Source organism: Caretta caretta, chromosome 2, assembly GCF_965140235.1.
Source record: "Caretta caretta isolate rCarCar2 chromosome 2, rCarCar1.hap1, whole genome shotgun sequence".
In the NCBI taxonomy this organism is placed as follows: domain Eukaryota; kingdom Metazoa; phylum Chordata; order Testudines; family Cheloniidae; genus Caretta; species Caretta caretta.
The window spans coordinates 182,622,133-182,641,938 of record NC_134207.1 but is presented as its reverse complement, the minus strand read 5'-3'; the positions used below and the strand labels follow the sequence as shown (position 1 = coordinate 182,641,938).

The 19,806-nt window shown below is 55.8% G+C and overlaps 1 protein-coding gene across 5 annotated transcripts in view; it reads right to left on the bottom strand.

Moving 5' to 3' along the window:
- PDE1C (phosphodiesterase 1C) overlaps positions 1–3,496 on the bottom strand; it is a 518,371-nt gene extending 514,875 nt beyond the window's left edge. For all 5 annotated transcript variants that reach the window (XM_075125631.1, XM_075125632.1, XM_075125634.1 and 2 more), the window contains exon 1: positions 3,178–3,496. In XM_075125631.1, coding sequence (XP_074981732.1) covers positions 3,178–3,481 — 304 coding nt within the window. In that variant the 5' untranslated portion in view covers positions 3,482–3,496. The remainder of the gene's footprint in view (positions 1–3,177) is intronic.
- Between the last annotated feature and the right edge of the window lie 16,310 nt (positions 3,497–19,806).

The following is a 19,806-nucleotide window of genomic DNA, read 5'->3' as shown; positions in this document are numbered from 1 at the left end:
GATTGAGCCCTTCATCATCCTTGTCCAGACACAAGCACCAAACACAATCTTACCCTAAGTGAATAAACACACACACATAAATCAAGGGTACCGCATCACAATATGTACTGTGATCATTGCATTTTTGTGATATTTCATAATGTTCAGCTAAACCTACTGTGGAATATTCTGAAAAAGTAATAAAGTCTAAACAACATGAGTCCTCATCACAAAGTTCTAAATCCTTGCTATTTTTTCTGTGAGTTAAAAAGCATCTGTAGATTAATGAGATCCAGCTTAATAAAGTACAACTCTACCCCACGTGGCATAATCTAGTTTTGTTTTTGTCTCCACTCAATCCTTCATCAGGTTTTTCTTTTCCTCAAAATGTGAACACATAAAACTGGTCTGTCACAAAAGATAAGACTTGATCCTCCACACATATATAGCAGTTTATGCTGTAACAACTCCATTGACTTCAGTGGAGTTACACTATAATAAAGCCAGTATAAAAAGGTCAAGAACCAGGCCCATGTTGACTATCCACATGACTTTGGATAATACCATGTCTAAGACTATCCTATAAGTTGCACTCTGCTTCACAAGTACCAATATGTCATATGGTGTAGGGATTGGTGCACTGTATCAACCATTTTCTATGTTATCTGAGGTCTTGCTATAGAAAATTCATTACAATGGTTAGAGATAAGTTAAACTTTCTTATACATATATATTCTAACTCATTCATCTATCAGGCTGTAAATTTATACTCTGCCTGCAGTCATAAGGCCTGCTCTTGAAGTACCTATTCAAGCAACGTGACTTAGTAAGGACCAGGGGACTAGGCCCTTAAGTAAGTAGGAACCATCAGAAACCAGGGAAATTTCCACTGGAATAAGAGCAAAACAATTTTTTAAAATGGCTGAACAATTTTATGTTTTCAACACATGTAATTTTTAGGATCAGATTGTGCCAGGCCCTTTCTCTGGTCTACAGGAAGGGAGAGAGCAAAAAATAAAAAAAATACAACCCATTTCCCCTCCTGCAACCACATTCTCCAGAGGACTAGGCACCATTGTAACCATTTCAGACATGACTCCCAGAGGTCCTGTGGGGATAATGAGCCTTCACACCCTTCCAACATTGACTTATGAGTATACACCACAACTGAATCCTTAACCTTTATGCAAATAGGCCTAGACCAACTGCTACTGAAATCAAGGGGAATCTTCCAACTAACGTCAATGGAACAAAATCAGCTTCGGAATATGGTGTAAACCCATGTATTTAATTAAGCAATTACCTCAAGGCTTAATTATTGGGTTCAATTATGTTTCTTTACAACATAATTGCAGAGTTTTGAGTCTTTTTTATATTTTGTTTGACTCTGATCAGCTGGTTTTTGCACATGTGCCTGGGACAAATGTGCAGGATGTATTAAGCATATCAAACTATTGAAGTTGGGTGACACCAATGCTGAGATCAGTAAGACAGGTAAATATTTAGATCCAGAATGTATGGCTGACTCACACACTATGAAAAATATCCTAATATCTCTATATGAGCTAAAACGTTAAACAGCAAGTCACACTAGTGATTGATACCTCCAAGCCTAACACAGCACTCCCACGCACACAATCTGAACTGAGAGTGGTTGCTCATGACCAAGGCTACAGTTAACAAGATTTTAAAGTATCTGAAGTCCACAATATATGAATCACTCTATCCACACCTCCCACTTCCTGCCCCCTCCCAGCCCTGCTGCCCAGCGTGGCTGCGGGGGGAGAGGGGACAGTAGGGGAGGGGCTGGGGGCTAGCCTCCCCGGCCAGGAGCTCAGGGGCTGGGCAGAACGGTCCTGCAGGCTAGATGTGGTCTGCGGGCACTGTTTCCTCTAAGCTGTGCACGTGCACACAGATCCTAAACCCCAAGCACATGGCAAAACACCACGTGCACAAAAATTTGCACAGAAGCACAATAATTTGCACACAAGACATTTTCTGAGCACACAGCCTGTCAAAACTTAGAGAGAACATTGCCTGCAGGCCGTAGTTTGCCCACCTCTGCTCTAAATGTACAGTGGTATAAATGAGATCAGAGTTTAACCCCAGCTAAAGTGCACAGAGAATTTACATTAGTATAACTGAGAACAGAATTTAGCCCCAAGAGAGGTACACAGTGGACATTTTCTTAAAGCGTTACAACTGAATACCTTCCAGTGTAACTGGAGATATTCATCTGAGGCAGCTGGTGATAAACAGGATGGGAAGTAGGGCATTCACTTGTCTGTATATGTATCTTTTCCTTCCATACTCATGTATCTATGCCCTCCCTCATCATTTTTAACCAGTGTAGGATCCTGTCCTATGTTTTATTATTTATCAATATATTTAAAAAATAATTTTGAATCTTTCCCAAACAAAAGAGTGTATTCTTCTGAAACTGGAGGACTGTACTGGAAACACACATGTTATGCAGGCACACACACAATACTGACAGACAGCATGACAAATGCTAGCTGAATAAGTGCTGACATTAGAAACATTTCCAAAAAGGCATTAACTCTTATAGTGAAGAAATTCCCAGTATTTACCAAAATCCTTCCTCATCCTGAGTCCACACTTGAAAGACAAGGTGAGAAAACTGGAAGGCAATACATAATTTTGTATGGCTTGCTATCATGCAATAACCCTTATTCCCACAGCATTATCCTTTTAGGACAGGTGTGTATTCTAGAGCAACTGTTCAGGTTTATTTGTTTTTTAAATCTCTTAAGTCCCTTACATAAAATAGGTAGGACTTTGAAGATAGTTCTTCGCTTGTAACGCAAACTGTTTTCCGCAAATATTTGATCGGTGTTCTCTGGACCCTCACTCTGCACCTCAGGATTCTCTGGTATGGGTGCAGGCTTACTTAAGAAATTCAATTAAATGCATTATTTTTAAAATGAATAAGTAACAATCGGCCAGATTCCCACCCGCTCCTCCCGCAGGGCCGGATACAGCTCCATTCAGTCCAATGGAAAGCCTCCAGGGGGAGCTGGCTCGGGCCCTCAGTCCTTGCCCAGACGAAAAGTCCCCTAGACTGCAGAGGAAGTTTTGCCTCAGGAAGGGCTGAGGGTCAAGGCCGCGCAGGAAGGGGTAGCGCCGAGGGCAGGTAAGAGGAGGAAATACACACACACACACCCCGCTGACACTCACTGGCACTGCGGTTGGGGCTCGGGGGCAATGGCAAGCTGCCCGCGCGCGGCTCCGCCTTCGGCCACTTCAGCACCGCGGACAGCTCCCGCCGCTCCTCCTGCTTCTCGCCGCCTGCCGCCCAGGCGCCCGGGGCAAGCGCGGGGCTGGCGGGGGGCGCCCGTTTGTTCCGGCGGCGGCTGTTGACGCCCCGAAGTTTGCCGCGGGCCTGGGCGCTGCTGCTCGCCTCCTGCGCGGCTCCCGGCTCCGAGCTCAGCTGCACCACCGTGTTCCGGGACCTGCTGAGAGCGGAGCTGACCGAGCCCATGGCCGAAGGAGAGAACTTGGCCAGGTGCGGGGACCTCGCCTTACCCGGCTCCTCCCCGCCGCTGGGGCAGGCAGGCGCACGCCTCTCCCCCGCCCCGCTGCTTTCCCAGCGACCGACAGACACTTCCCAGCTCGCTCCCCCCAGCTGCGGCTCCCGCGCTGCTCCCCGGCCCGGCAGCCCAGCGGGGCGTGTCCGCCGGCGGCCTCGCTCGCCGCCCTGGGCCCCCCGCGCGCGGCGGGAGCAGCAGCGCCCTGGCTCTGCGCAGCAGAAGTTTGTCCGTGTCCCGGAGAGCAAGGGGAGGAGTTGCTCTCGCTTGTCTCTTTCGGCGGGGGGGGCTGAGTGGCGGCCCAAACCCGCCCTCCTTGCTCGGGCACTTTGTAAGCCCTAGTCGTCCTCTCCCTCCTCGCCACCACAGCTGGAGCGGGCTGGCGCTTGGGAAGCAGGGCGGAGAGTTTGCATTTAGTTCTCTCGCGCCTCTCCCGCCCGCCCAGGAGAGCTGCTGTTCCCGGAGGAGCTGTGGTGGCCCCCTGCTGGCTTTTGGCGCCTCTCCTCCCTCCTCCCCCACGACAGTGGCGCCCCAGCGGGTGCAAGGCTCCCCACTGAGGGTGGAGTCAGGCTGGAGGTGGCTGCGCCCCCCCCTTCCCGCCTCTCTCTCTCTCCCCTTTATGAAAGTGGAGAGGCTCATGGACTTGCTTGTTCCCTCCTTGGATGGGAAGTGGAAGAAGCCAGCCAACAAACCCTGGACATCTTCTAAACACACACTCAACCCTTCTGCAGCCCAGCCCAACCCCTCTCTGCGCTTGGGGCTGAACAGGCAGTTGATTCAGAATTTGAGACTACAGGATCCATCCTTGATCCATTTCAGGCCAGTGAGCAGTCTAATATTCCAGTGAGGAATGGGCAGTGTAATAAAAGAGTAGAAGTATAAAAATATTGGCTAGGCCTTGGGTGGCTTTAACAGATGTGATCAGACTGCTGGTAAGACACCAGGAGTAAAGTAATATTTTAAAAATTTGTTGCTACCTTTGTCTTTCAATGTTACATTTATTGTAAAAACAGTCAAAGAAAGAGAGAAAAATAGCTTCTGGGAGTTCTGTTATGATTATAAGCAAAGAGGAAAAATAGCCCAGCAATTCGGACCCTCCCTGGGGATTTGTGAGACCTGGATTCAAGTCCCCCATTGACTACAGACTTCCTGTGGAAATTTGAAGTCACTTAGTTTGTCTGTGTCTCAATTCCCTGCAGGTAAAATGGGGAGACTAGCACATCCCACCATCAGTGGAGTATTGTGAGGATAAATACATTAAAGGCACTGGGATACACTGATAATGACGGGGGGAGAGGGAAGAGACACTGACGTCTATCTAAGGAATGGCTAAGATGACCATAGTAATGTGGCCACACGCTTTCCATACTTTGTAGTATTTCTCCTGCTTCTTTACACACGCCTGCTGTGCGAGAACTGGCACTAACGTTAAATCAATAACAATACAAGTACATCAACAACAACAAAAATCCCAGCTGTTCATTGCAGCCCATCATTCCCTATGCAGACTCTCTTCCCCTTTCCACTCATATACAGAATTCATCATCTCCTAAAGAGGCTTATTTCCTTCTCCTAGCTCCCAGTTCTGAGAGCAGCAGACTCATTTCTCTCTTCTATTATTATGCTGTTTTGGTTGAGAGCAAGCCTTCCAAGACAACTCAGTACTGACATATGCAGCTGTCAATGGGAATTTCCTTTGCTGGGGGAGTACCCTTTATCTGGACAAAAATAGTGCTTTAGTGAACAAAAAGCTAAAGGACTGGATTAGATCAACAGCCTTTTCTTTCTTTGCCCTATGTATTTAGTTAATTGTGTTTTCTCTCAATTTTTCTGTCTCTGTATCTTGTCCTTGGTTCTCCCTTCAGGGATCAGAGCCTCAGCAGCAGAGATAACATCACAGGTGGTGAAAATGTCTCCCTCCCTTAGGATGTTGCTTCACCAGGAGGGACTGTACTTTTTATTAGCACATAGAGAAGGGAATGAAAATAAATATCCCTTCGTGAATGACAATACCATTTCCCAATTTCCTTTGTTTTCAGGTGAGATGGGCGAGTTATTGATTATATTTATTTTAAAGTATTCACTGAAAACATAAAAATTATATAACATGAGTGAAGGGGGGAGAACAAATGATCTATTCAGCATATAGCAGTGTTATAGGATTATGAAGTGGCACCTATGTTAAAGTTGCAAAGTAAAGCTTTCCAAACTTAGGAAAGGGTAGAATTAAGCTTGCCCATGCAATCTTAAATCTGCCAGTATGTCTGTACACATTGTGATACAGTCTTTAATTGCATTATCACTATGACACTGCACCCCATATTCATCACAGTGATATTATTAGGATATGATTATGACATAATTATAATGTATTTTATGCAAGATAAGTCATGTGACAGGTCATTTAAAAGGTTATGATTTGCTGAATATGATTATCCTATTTGTATGCATGTATTATTTTTGTATCTGAAGTTATGAATATTGAAATATCTGTATTTCAAATGTAGTTTCACCTGGATAATGCCAACTAGACAAAAGGCTTAAATCTAGATAGCTCGGTGGGGAAGGGCCTATTCAGGGCAATGAGCCATTAGGAAAAAAACACAGCTGGGGAGCCTTCCTGAGAAGGCTACAGACAGCCTCCAAGTAATGACTGTTATGACTCTACAAAGACACGCGACGTGACCACATCTCTAGACTCCATCTTGGGATGTCCATGTTTTTCCACAGACCGGTCTGGGAACCAGGCTTTGAAACAAAGGGTTCCCACCACATGCAAAAGCTATATAAGGTAAGAAGTGACATCATCTGGTGTTCTTTGCTCCCGTCACAAGAAGACTCCTGGAAGCACCTGAAGAACAAAGACTGAACTGGGGGAAGTGCTGGACCCAGGCTAAAGGGATTTTTAGCCTGTGAATGAAACACCTGGGGATTCCAAGCTGTAAAGCAAGGGTAGCTTGCGACTTAACAATCTGCAGCCTGCTTGTATAATCTTTTAGGGTAAGAAACGGCTATTCATACCCAATCTAGTTAGTATATTAAGTTTAATTTTCATTTTTTTGTTTATTTACTAGGTAATCTGCTTTGATCTGTTTGCTATCACTTATAATCCATCATTTGTAGTTAATAAACTTGTTTTTGCTTTACCTAAACCAGTGTCTGGGAATCATAACTCAGGGACAAAAGCCTATTGCATATTCCTCTCCACATTGAGGGAGGGGGTGAATTTTATGAGTTTATGCTGTACAGTTCCCTGTGCAGCACAAGACAGTATCATTTTGGGGTTGTACTCCAGAGAGGATGAGTGCCTGAGGAGCTGGGAGTAGCTTTCCCATGCAGGGGCTGGTCAGAGAGCCTGCTTGTAACCGCAGCTGGGTATATCCCTACCTGTATGTATACTGGTGAAAGTGCAGGCTGGAAGGCTTTGTAGCTTATCACAGCAATATGGTGTGAGAGGGAGCCCAGGCTGGTGGGTCAGAGGGCTCAGTGGTACCCCAATTGCAGGTGGCACTCCAGGGGGAACCTATCACAATCACATACTATTTTTTCTTGTTTGGGTCATCATCATCATTTGACCCCAAGGATCTTCATATACTCAGCACCGAGTTATGATAATTGGGCCTCAAATTTACCCTAACTGTAAGATCAATTGTAAAAGATATTTCAAAATTCATAAAATTCTACAGTAATCTATACAAACAAATGCTGATGGAAAGTAGGCCAAGTTGTTTTCAATAATGAATGTTACTAACAGGTGCAAGAGAACCAGACACAGAAACTAAATCAGAGGAGAGAAGAAAAAAAGCACCCCCCATTGAAAGGATTCAAGGGCTATGCTGAAGTCATGCTTGGTAAAAACAAGATGTGCAACCAGAAATGAATGAAACAACATTGATGTGTTGGATATTTGTCTAATTAGTGAACAAGTAATGAGGATGTTCTATACCACATCACTCCATTTTTGGGTCCTTAAAAAACAGACAGAAGAAAGATGAAAGTATAGAGAGGCTACTAAAGCAAGTTTCTCTATCATGGCTGCCCCCCATTCTCTCCTGGGACCCCAGACCTCCATCACCCTGGATGAAATAGGATGAAATTCAATAAGGACAAATGCAAAGTACTCCACTTAGGAAGGAACAATCAGTTGCAAACATACAAAATTGGAAATGACTGCCTAGGAAGGAGTACTGTGAAAAGGGATCTGGGAGTCATAGTGGACCACAAGCTAAATATGAGTCAACAGTGTAATACTGTTGCAAAAAAAACCAAATATCATTCTGGGACGTATTAGCAGGAGTGTTGTAAACAAGACACGAGAAGTAATTCTTCTGCTCTACTCAGCACTGATTAGGCCACAACTGGAGTATTGTGTCCAGTTCTGGGTGCCACATTTCAGGAAGGATGTGGACAAATTAGGAAGAGTCCAGAGAAGAGCAACAAAAATGATTAAAGGTCTAGAAAATATGACCTATGAGGGAAGATTGAAAAAACTGGGTTTGGTTAGTCTGGAAAAGAGAAGACAGAGAGTGGACATAAGAGTTTTCAAGTACATAAAAGGTTGTTACAAGGAGGAGGGATAAAAATTGTTCTTCTTAATCGCTGAGGATAGGACAAGAAGCAATGGGCTTAAATTGCAGCAAGGGAGGTTTAGGTTGGACATTCGGAAAAACTTCCTAACTGTCAGGGCGGTTAAGCACTGGAATAAATTGCCTAGGGAGCAGGGCCGGCTCCAGGCACCAGCATTCCAAGCAGGTGCTTGGGGTGGCAGTTAGAAAAGGGTGGCATTTCCTCCGTCCACAGCAGCAACTTCTCTGTTCCGCCCGCCGTGGCAGCAAATCGGTGGCAGCTTCTCCCCTTTGCCAGCTGTGGGGGCAAATCGGCGGCAGCTTCTTCCTTTTGCCGTCCGCAGCGGCAGTTTTTTTCACTGCTTGGGGCAGCAAAAACTGTAGAGCCGGCCCTGCTAGAGAGGCTGTGGAATCTCCATCATTGGAGATTTTTAAGAGCAGGTTAGCCAAACTCCTGTCAGGAACCTCTTTAGGGCCCTTCTGAGGTCCCTTCCAACCCTGATATTCTAAGATTCTATGAATGGGCTAGATCAGTGGTTCTCAAACTAGGGCCGCCGCTTGTTCAGGGAAAGCCCCTGGCAGGCCAGACCAATTTGTTTACCTGCCACGTCCGCAGGTTTGGCCAATCACGGCTCCCACAGGCTGCGGTTCATTGCTCCAGGCCAATGGGGGCTGCGGGAAGCGGCGCGGGCTGAGGGATGTGCTGGCAGGCTGCCCTTCCTGCAAACCCCACTGGCCTGGAGCGGCAAACCACGGCCAGGGGGATTCACAATCGGCCAAACCTGCGGACGTGGCAGGTAAACAAAACGGCCTGGCCCACCAGGGGCTTTCCCTGAACAAGCGGCAGCCCTAGTTTGAGAACCACTGGGCTAGATAATACTAAGTCCTGCCATGAGTCTAGGGGACTGGACTAGATGACTCTTGAGGTCCCTTCCAGTCCTATGATTTTATGCATCTACAGCTGTCTGCCAGTGGGTGACACCTCAACATTTTGCATATGTAATCCTAAAGACACAGCACACAATATTATACATGCACAACAGTTTTGGAACCCAAATTAAATCATTAAAGAAATAAACAGACCTGAGAGTCGGTGAGATGGAAAAACGTAATATATAAACTTAGCAAAAATTGCAAAGACTTTTTGTCATCAATAATTTTATTTTTTGCTTTCATAGAAGATATTTACATATTAATAAGAGCCCTCACTCTGACAGCCAAGCTTCTGGCTCCTCCTACTCTTGGAATGAGGTCATCTTAACGATATGTTTATGACATCACAAGAAAATTATTATGATGCCACAAACAGCTGTGACAAGACACCGTCCTCTACACCTGTATTCTCAAACAAATAGCTCTAACACTTCTATTTTGTAGTTTATTTGCATTATCTCACCCACCTCTGCCCTTACAGTCCCATGCAGCAACTCTATTTACAGTGACATACAAATGTCATCTCCTTCTGCCAGGAGAAAAAAGATCTCTTCATGCAGAGATCTCCCTTTACCCTGGCCCTACTACCCTCTCTCTTTCTTTCTGCCTTTATACTTCCTTCCTGTGCACCTTTCTACTCTTTCATTCATGGGTTAACTAGCTTGTTAGCTCCCTCAGCTCAGACTGGTCTAATAATTAGCCTCAGCTTCCAGCAATCAGGCCCTTCTTCCAGGAAAACTAATTAGACTTACAGTGACCAGAGTGCTGGTTCTGCTGCTGGTTCTCAGCACTCTGGCCCAGTAGCATTATGACTTAACAGCAGGATCTGACAGTCAAGGATATGTTTGTATGGGTCTCTTCTCGATCAGGAAATTTTAGATGAAAGTGTTTTGCCAGAAAATGCTGATTAGACAAAACTGATTTTTTTGGGGGGAATGTATCCAGTTCAATGCGAAAAGTTTGTCAGGATGGAACTGGTGTGGGAAAGAGAAAGTGAGAATACAGCACTGTAGAATAGGCCTTAGCCTAATGGTTAGGATACTCAACTAGGATGTAAGAAATCAAGGTTCAAATGCTGGGTTCATGTTGCCCCTCTCCCATATGAGTGCCCTAATCACCATGCTATAGAGTCTGTCTCAGTCTCTCTTCCACTTTATATACATAATTAAATACTGAGTGGTCCAGAGTGAGCCTCGACTGTGATAACCCAGTTAGCTCTCTCTGTTATATATGTACATTGTGACAGACCCAGACCAGTGGGGTACAGGAGTCTGGTCCTATTGGGATCCAGGACGTGGGCGGGCGGAGCTCGTCCACTACGAAAGGAGCCCCCCCCCAGCCTAAGGGGGAGATCCACAGGGCCTGGAGAGCCAATTAACTACGGGGGACAACTAATGAAAAACAGGGACGGGAGTGCGGTCAAAGGGTCAAACGAAGGGAACCGGACGGGGACACCGAGCAGAGAACCCCGGACAGCGCCCACCGCTCCTCAAAGGCGTCAAGGGAGTCGGTGGACGCCGCCCAGAGGAACTCCGCTCGGAGACGTGAACGGACAGAGGATCGGAAATAGGCCCCACAGTCGCAGGAGACTCCATCGGCCAACCTCCTCACCCTGGTTTTATAGATGGCCGCTTTAGCCAGGGCCAGGAGGAGGTTGACCAGGAGGTCCCGCGACTTAGTGGGGCCACGGACAGGGAGTGCGTAGATAAGAAGGTGAGGAGAAAAGTGCAACCAAAACCGTAACAAAAGATTGGTGAGGAGCCGGAATAGGGGCTGCAACCTGGCGCACTCCAGATAGACGTGCGCCAGGGTTTCCCTCACGCCGCAAAAGGGGCAGGTGTCCGGAATCGGGGTGAACCGCGCCAAATACACGCCCGTGCTCACGGCCCCGTGAAGGAGCCGCCAACTGATATCCCCGGCGGGCCTCGGCACTAAGGTGGAATAGAGGCTGGCCCACCGGGGCTCCTCACCCTCTAGAGGTGGCAGAAGGTCCCGCCACTTTGTGTCAGGGCGGGACGCGAGGGTGAGGACATGAAGGGTGTGGAGCACGAGCGTGTAGAGATGTCGTTTTGGCGCGGTCTGGAACCGGACCGGCTGCAGCTCGCGGAGCCGGCTCACGGTGAAGGGGCGGGGGGGGCGGTCGGGTCCACGGGGCAGGGGCCCGATGAGAAGGTCCGGAGGGCCTGGGGTGGAGGGTGGGCGGGGCGCGCCCTCTCGCAGGACCCGGTCGAGGTAAACCCGAGCAGCGGGCGGCAAAGCGGCCCTCACCTCCTGAAGTACGCGCAGGGCGGTATGCGGTCTGGAGAGCCCCATGCACTGAGCGAGCGTCAGGGGATCCAGCCAGTCTCCCCGGTCATAGTCCAGGAGATCTCCGACTCTGGTGACTTCCGCCAGGACCAACCTCTGGCGCACCGAGGGGGACTCTGCCGCCTGCACACGGAGCTGGGGGTTGTGTAGCAGGGGCTCCGCGAGGAGGTCTACCCCCAGGGAGGCCGCCACGGACCTGGTCGCTGCGAACAGTTTCCAGGTCCGGAGGAGGTCCTGGTAGAAGACCGGCAGCCCGGAGAGGTCTCGCGGAAGACCCCTCGGGTGGAGATAAAGGAGCTGCCGGTCATATCGGAGCCCTCGGAGGCGGCGCAGGAAGGCGTGCGCCAATGCGCTCCATGCCGGACTACCTGCACCATAAAGGAGCCTCTGCAGGGCCTGGAGGCGGAAGACGTGGACCTGAGTGCGGAGACACTTCAGGCCCTGCCCTCCCTCCTCCAGGGGCAGATGGAGAACCCCTGCAGAGACCCAGTGCAGTCCTGACCAAAAGAACTCCAGAACCAATTTCTGGAGGTTGGCCAGGAAATCCGGGGCCGGAACCAGGGTGTTGAGCCGGTACCAGAGCATGGACAGGACCAGTTGGTTGAGCACCAGTGCCCGCCCTCGAAAGGACAGACACCGGAGCAGTCCTGTCCATCTCCGGAGCCGCTCTACCACCCTGCCCTCTAAACCGTGCCAGTTCTCCGGCGGAGACGGATGCGTGGCAGAAAGGTAAACGCCGAGATAGAGCAGCGGACCCGCGCTCCACCGGATGGCTTGAAGCGCGGGTGGGAGGGAGCTCGCCTGCTGCCAGTCCCCTACCACCAAGCCAGAGCTCTTGACCCAGTTGACCCGGGCGGAGGAGGCTGCCGAGTACACAGCCTGGCAAGCCTCCACCCGCGCCAAGTCGCCCGGGTCCTGGACCACGAGGAGGACATCGTCGGCGTATGCCGACAGGACCAGCCGCAGCTCCGGCTCCCGTAGCGCCAACCCCGTCAACCTCCTGCGGAGGAGACAGAGGAAGGGCTCGATCGCCAGGGCATACAGCTGGCCCGAGAGGGGGCACCCCTGCCGTACTCCCCGCCCGAAGCTGACCGGTTCGGCCAGGGTCCAGTTGAGCCTGACCAGACACTCCGCGGAGGCGTACAGCACCTGGAGAAAACCCACAAACTGGGGACCCAAGCCAAATGCTCGCAGAGTGCCCAGGAGATACCCGTGATCCACCCTGTCGAACGCCTTCTCCTGATCCAGGGACAGGAGGGCGAACGACAGACCGTCCCTACACCCGAGTTCCAAAAGGTCCCGGACCAGATAGAGGTTGTCGAAAATGGTGCGGCCCGGGACGGTGTAGGTCTGGTCCGGGTGGATCACGTCCGCCAGCACGGACCCCAGCCGCAGCGAGATGGCTTTCGCTACGACCTTGTAGTCCGTGCTGAGGAGCGAGAGGGGACGCCAATTCCGTAAATCGCGGAGGTCCCCCTTCTTTGGCAATAAGGCGAGCACAGCTCGCCTGCACGAAAGAGGGAGGACCCCGCCCTGCAAAGACTCGGCCCAGACAGTAACTAAGTCCGGGCCGAGGACGTCCCAGAACGCGCGGTAGAACTCCACGGTCAGCCCGTCCATGCCCGGAGATTTATTGGTGGGCATGCGGCGGAGGGCTTCCGAGAACTCGGCCAGGGTGAGAGGCAGCTCCAGCCGGTCTCGGTCGCCCGCGCTGACCGTCGGGAGTCCGTCCCAGAGCACTCTGCAAGCGGCAGGATCGGTCGGACCCGGGGAGAAAAGGTCTGCGTAGAAGGCCCTGGCCCTCCCGCACATCTCCACCGGATCCGTGAGGGGGGTGCCGTCCTCTGCGAGGAGGCAAGTGATCTGCTTCTTGGCCCCCCTCTTTTTCTCCAGGGCGTAGAAGAAGCGGGAGCCGCGATCCATCTCCCGAAGGAGGCGGATGCAGGATCGAACAAAAGCGCCCCGGGCCCGATGGTCCTCGAGGGCCCGGAGCTCCTCCCGCTTCTCCCGGCACGCTCCGCAGAGGGATGGATCCTCAGGGCTGGCGGCCAGACGCCTCTCCAGCTCGAAGACCTCCCGTTCCAGCTGCCCCATCGCCGCATCCCTCCGTCGGCTGGCGCCCCGGGTGTAGTCGCGGCAGAAGAGCCGGGCGCGCACCTTCCCTAGGTCCCACCACCGCCGCGCCGAGGGAAAGGCACGCCGCTGCCCTCGCCAGGCCAACCAGAACTCCCGGAAGGACGCCACGAAGCCCACGTCCTCCAGCAAGCTGTTATTAAAATGCCAATAGGCCGGCCCCGGCTTCTCCGCACAGAGAGAGACCGTCACGGTGGCCAGGTGATGATCGGAAAACGGGGCCGGCCGGATGCTGGAGGAGTGGGCCTGGGAGAGATGGAAGCGTGACAAATAGATACGGTCCAACCGGGAGTGGCGCGCCCGACGGGCCTCCACCCGGACGAAGGTGAACGTCGAGGTGTCATCCGGGTGGTGGTCGCGCCAGACGTCCACCAGGGAGTGATGGTCAACTATCTCCCGGAGGACGTCCGCGGCGGCCGGGCACTGCTCGGTCCCCGAGCGGTCCCGCTCCTCGAGGGTCGTATTGAAGTCCCCGCCCAGGACCAGGCACTCGTGAGGATCCAAAGTGCCGAGGAAGGCGGACGCCCGCTGAAAGAAGCGTAGCCGCTCCGGGCCCGATGTCGGGGCATAGATGTTGACGAGATTGACCACAAGCCCCTCCAAACGGACCCGGAGGTGCAGCAGGCGGCCCGGCACAGCCTCGGCGACCCCCAGCACCTCGGGCCGTAGGTCGGGGGAGAACAGGGTCGCCACTCCAGCCGTACGAATTGTAAGATGGCTAAAGTAGACCCTGTCCCCCCATTCCAGCCGCCAGCTAGCTTCGGCGGCCGGATCCGTATGGGTCTCCTGCAGGAAAATCACAGAGTACCCCCCCTCCCGAAGGAAGGAGAGCACCTGGCACCTGCGGAGACCCATCCTACAGCCCCGGGTGTTCAACGTGATGATGGTAAGAGGTGCCATGAGGAGGGCTGGGGGGGATCCTCACCGGCAGGGACGCTCGCGGTTCCCAACGGGCCGCGCAACAATCCGTGACCTACCCCGTAGGTCATGAGGGAGTCACGGAAGAGGCGGACCCGCTGGTAAGCCGTGGCAGCCTGCTTCCCGGTCCTTTTACCCTCCCCCATGAGGGCCCTTGCGGCCCGGAGGATGAGATGGAAATCCCCCCATCGCTGCAGGGCGAGCTGCACCTTGTTACGGGAGCCCCGGACGTCCTCAAGGAACTCCCGCAGCTCCTCCCGCAGCGCATGGGGGGCCGGGGCCACGAGCCCCCGGCTGTCCTCCGGAGGGACTGCTGACACAGCCCCGTGGCCCGCCGAAACGGGCAGACAAGGGGCAGACCCCCGACGTGGCGCCTGATGGACTGGCGCCACGCAGCCCTCTTCAACCCCTGGCTGGAGTGGGGGCGGCGGAGGGAGGGTAGCAGCCCCTAGCGAGTCGGGACTAGGGAAAACAGGAGCCGCGCCCCGGGGGCTATCCTCGTGGGGCGAGGAGATGACAGCCCCAGGGGCGGCAGTGACAGCACGGGAAGTGGGGGGAGCGGGGGCAGGGTTGACATCAGGGGCAGGGCAGGGATCCCGAGGAAGGACAAGGCAGGGGTTGGGTACAGAGCCAGGGAGAGGGGCAAGGGCAGGGGCCTGGGCCCCGGGAGCCAAGCCGGTGGAAAATGGCCCCTCTCGATCAGGCTCCGGGAGGTGGGGGTGGGGCAGGGGGCCCTCCAGAATGTCGGGCTCTGGTACCACGACCGGCAGGGGGGCCACAGCACCAGCAGTGGGGTCCCCGCCCGGGAAGGAGGTCAGTCGCCCCACGCCCTCGAGGGGCAACCCATGGGGCTCGAGTCCCAGCCGTAATGCACCAGCGGTCGCCTCGGTTGGTTCGGCGTCTAACCGCAGGGTGCCACTCACGGCCGGGCAGATGGAAGAGCCCTGGGGACCCTCGGAGGCGGTAGCAAAGGTGACGGGTGGGGGAAGGGGGCACGGGACAGGCGGGGCCGGGGCGAGGTCGCTCAGATCGAGGCCCGCTAGCAGTGGGTCGTCCTCCCCCTGGGTGACTGGGGTCAGACCCAGGGCCTCGATCTCCTCGTATATGGAGGGGAGCTCTCCGGCCGCCACCCCGGAGGCCTCCCCGCTAGTGCCCGAAGCGACACTCGCCCCGAGGCTCACCGGGGTTGTGAGTGGTAAGGGGGCAGGTGGGGCTCCGTCGGGGTCCGTCGAAGGAAGGGTCCCGAGGGGAGGGATGGCACTGCCCTTCCGTGCTACCACGTTGTCCCCAGCCGGCACCAGGGGATGGTGTGCACCCGCGGGCAAGACAGAGGGCTCGGCATCAGCGCCCCCCTTTCTGGTCTTCCGGGGGGCTTCCGCATCGGTGGAAGGGGGCGGAGCTCGAGCCTTCCGCTTGCCCCGCTTCCCCCGGACTAGGGCCCAGCCCTCCATGGCCTCATCGGGGGGCTGGCTACCAGGGGTCGGGTCAGGGGGCAAGGATGATGGCTCAGGGACCGTGGGAGGCGGCGGTGGGGCGGAAGACGGGAGGGAAGAGTCCCCCTGGGGCGGGCCCTCTCCCACGCTCGGCGGCATCCCTGCTGCACCCTCCTCTGGGGGCCCCGCCAAAGCGCAGGTAGCAGAGGCGGGGCTCTCCCGCTCGTCTGGGCGCGCCGGGGGGAGCGCCCCTCGGGCCCGAGCGGGAGCAGTGGTGGGCTGAGTGGGAGGAGGGGCGGCTTCGGGCGCCGGGCAGCCAGGGGCGCCGGCGATGACGGGGCCAGCGCCCTGCCGGGGCTCGGGGGTCCCGGATGCCTCTCCGTGCCGGGCCAAGGGGCAATCCCTCCGGACGTGCCCCATCGCCCGGCAGAGGTAGCACCGGGCCTCCCCCGTAGAATAATGCACCCGGTAGTGGGCCCCCTGGTAGGGGATCAGAAAGGACCCCTCAAGCGCCTCTCCGTCACGCGCCGCCGGCGGTAGTTGCAGCTGCACTTGCCGGCGGAACGAGAGAACGTGACGGAGGGCGGGGTCCTTGCAGCCCAAGGGGAGAGGGCTCAGGACGGAGATGGGCTTCCCCAGGGTAGAGAGGGCAGGTAGGAGGGCGGCATTAGGAAGGAAGGGAGGGACGGAGGTCAGGACCAGGCGGACGCCCAGGTCGTCCAGCGGCTCGAGGGGGACGAACACGCCCCCCACCGCCAGGCCCTTCTCCACCGCCTCCTGGGCGGCGGCCTCCGATGTCAGGAAGAAGACCACCTTCCCGTACATCTTGGAGGCCGCCGCAATGGCCGTGGGCCCCACCACCCTCGCCAACGCCCGCACGTACGTCTCCACGTGGGGCGAGGCGGGCACCAGGAGGCAACGGACACCGTGCTTCCTGGTCATGTTGGGAAAGGGGCCCCGGCCGCTATAGCTGGTAGCGGAGGCGGCGAGCGGGAGAGATGACGTAGCAGTAGGCGGGGGGGCTGCCGCCACCTGGGCGTACGCCCTGGGGGCTGGGGGAGGGGCACCCGCAGAGCCGGTGGAAGGAGCAGCGGGGCGGGAGGCCGCGGCCGGTGGCGGGGCCGCAGCAGTGAGGGCAGTCCCTGCCATGGAGGGCCTGGGCTTCTTCGCAGGGTCCTTCCCCTTCTTCCTACCCCGGCCCTTCCCGCCGGCTGGGGGGGCTCCCCCCGAATTGAAGGGGGGGAGGAACGTGGTAGCAACGGAGGTCACCCCGGTGCCCGCCGCTGCCGGCGCCCCGGCAGGGGCGGTAACAGGTGGTTTGGCAGCGGCGGCTGAGGTAGAGGCTTGGGGGGGTGACGGAGGGGCAGGCGGGGGAGGGGGAACGAGGGCTGTTGGAGGGGCCCCCCCGTCGTATCCCCCGCCATAATGAGCAGGGAGGGAGGGAAGGACACCGGAAGGAGAAGGGGAAGGGTGAGGCAGGTCAACCACTCCTCCCCGCTAGGCTGCAGGCAGGGGAGGAGGGCGCCAAAGGGGACGGGCTGGACAGGGGGGCTTGGGAGGGCTTGCGGGGGACAGTCACCGACTCAGAGTGAAACAAAAAACCGGCTCCTCGAGTTGCACTGGGGGAGGGGGGGGGTCAGAACAACAGTCGGGGGGTGCGGTGAGGTCGGGGCAAACTCAAACAGGGGAAGGGCACAAGCGCATGGGAGGGGGCATGGGCGCACTGAAAAAGGGCCAATCGGGGCAGGGCTATCACATAGGGAGGCGGGGAGAACCAGGCTGGAGGTAGGACAGGGAACCTAGAGGCTGGCTTCAGAGGCGAGGGCGGGGCAAACAAGCAAGGCTGCAGAGGGGGAAGGGCGGGGCAGGCAAACACACTGAAGCCAGCAAGGTGCTGGGGTAAAGGGGAGGGCAGAAAGGCTGCAAGGGGAAAATGGGGCAGGGAGCCAGGGACAAAGCTGGGGGCTGGTAAGGGGGGGGTCAGTCCAGGATGGGGCGGGGGGCACGTGCGCCCACGTGCGCTCGTGAAAGAAAGTCACTGCGGGCTGGCTGCTGCTGCAGGCCCCAAAGGTGGTGAAAGGGGCAGCAGGCCCAGCAGGCAGTGGAATCCCAGAAGCAGGAGCTGGAGGCAGATGGTGAGTGTCCGCTGGGGGTGGTGGAGGGGACAGCGCTGACAGTGGTGGTGGTGGGGATTGGGGGGCACACTGATGGACTAGGGGGCAGGCTCCACGCCACACCCTTGTGTTCCCACAAACACAGTCAAAACCCCCACCACAAGAGCACAGTCCGAGAGTTACTCAGCTTCCTGGCCCCCTCCACAGTGGTCTACCGAGTCCGTGTGCGCTCCCCCAGCAGCAGATGGCCTCGTCCCCGCCTCCTTCGGGGTCCGGCAGCTCGCAGGCAGCAGCAGCAGCTCCAGGCAGCAACCCGGTGGCCAGGCAGGTAGAGAGGACCCCTCACAGGTGGTGTTGATGGTGGTGTTGATGGTATTGTCCACAGCAGCGGTAGCGCCGACGGCTGGGGTAGGGGTCCCTCACTCCCCCCCCCCCGGGGAGCGGGCCAGCAGCCCCCCCCAAGGGGCTGCAGTTGGAAAGTAGCGGCAGCACCCAAGGGTGGGCGGGTCCAGTAGCTGGCCAGCAACCAGGTAGGGGAGATGGCGTCCGGCCCGGCCAGGGGGGCAGCTGGAGCAGGAGCAGTGGTGGCAGCGGCAGCAGCAAGGGCCAAGGCCCCGCAGCAGCAGCAGCAGCAGCAGTCTCCCTCCTCCTTCCAGACTAGGGGGGTACAGGAGTCTGGTCCTATTGGGATCCAGGGAGTGGGCGGGCGGAGCTCGTCCACTACGAAAGGAGCCCCCCCCCAGCCTAAGGGGGAGATCCACAGGGCCTGGAGAGCCAACTAATTACGGGGGACAACTAATGAAAAACAGGGACGGGAGTGCGGTCAAAGGGTCAAACGAAGGGAACCGAACGGGGACACCGAGCAGAGAACCCCGGACAGCGCCCACCGCTCCTCAAAGGCGTCAAGGGAGTCGGTGGACGCCGCCCAGAGGAACTCCGCTCGGAGACGTGAACGGACAGAGGATCGGAAATAGGCCCCGCAGTCGCAGGAGACTCCATCGGCCAACCTCCTCACCCTGGTTTTATAGATGGCCGCTTTAGCCAGGGCCAGGAGGAGGTTGACCAGGAGGTCCCGCGACTTAGTGGGGCCACGGACAGGGAGTGCGTAGATGAGAAGGTGAGGAGAAAAGTGCAACCAAAACCGTAACAAAAGGTTGGTGAGGAGCCGGAATAGGGGCTGCAACCTGGCGCACTCCAGATAGACATGCGCCAGGGTTTCCCTCACGCCGCAAAAGGGGCAGGTGTCCGGAATCGGGGTGAACCGCGCCAAATACACGCCCGTGCTCACGGCCCCGTGAAGGAGCCGCCAACTGATATCCCCGGCGGGCCTCGGCACTAAGGTGGAATAGAGGCTGGCCCACCGGGGCTCCTCACCCTCTAGAGGTGGCAGAAGGTCCCGCCACTTTGTGTCAGGGCGGGACGCGAGGGTGAGGACATGAAGGGTGTGGAGCACGAGCGTGTAGAGATGTCGTTTTGGCGCGGTCTGGAACCGGACCGGCTGCAGCTCGCGGAGCCGGCTCACGGTGAAGGGGCGGGGGGGGCGGTCGGGTCCACGGGGCAGGGGCCCGATGAGAAGGTCCGGAGGGCCTGGGGTGGAGGGTGGGCGGGGCGCGCCCTCTCGCAGGACCCGGTCAAGGTAAACCCGAGCAGCGGGCAGCAAAGCGGCCCTCACCTCCTGAAGTACGCGCAGGGCAGTACGCGGTCTGGAGAGCCCCATGCGCTGAGCGAGCGTCAGGGGATCCAGCCAGTCTCCCCGGTCATAGTCCAGGAGGTCTCCGACTCTGGTGACTTCCGCCAGGACCAACCTCTGGCGCACCGAGGGGGACTCCGCCGCCTGCACACGGAGCTGGGGGTTGTGTAGCAGGGGCTCCGCGAG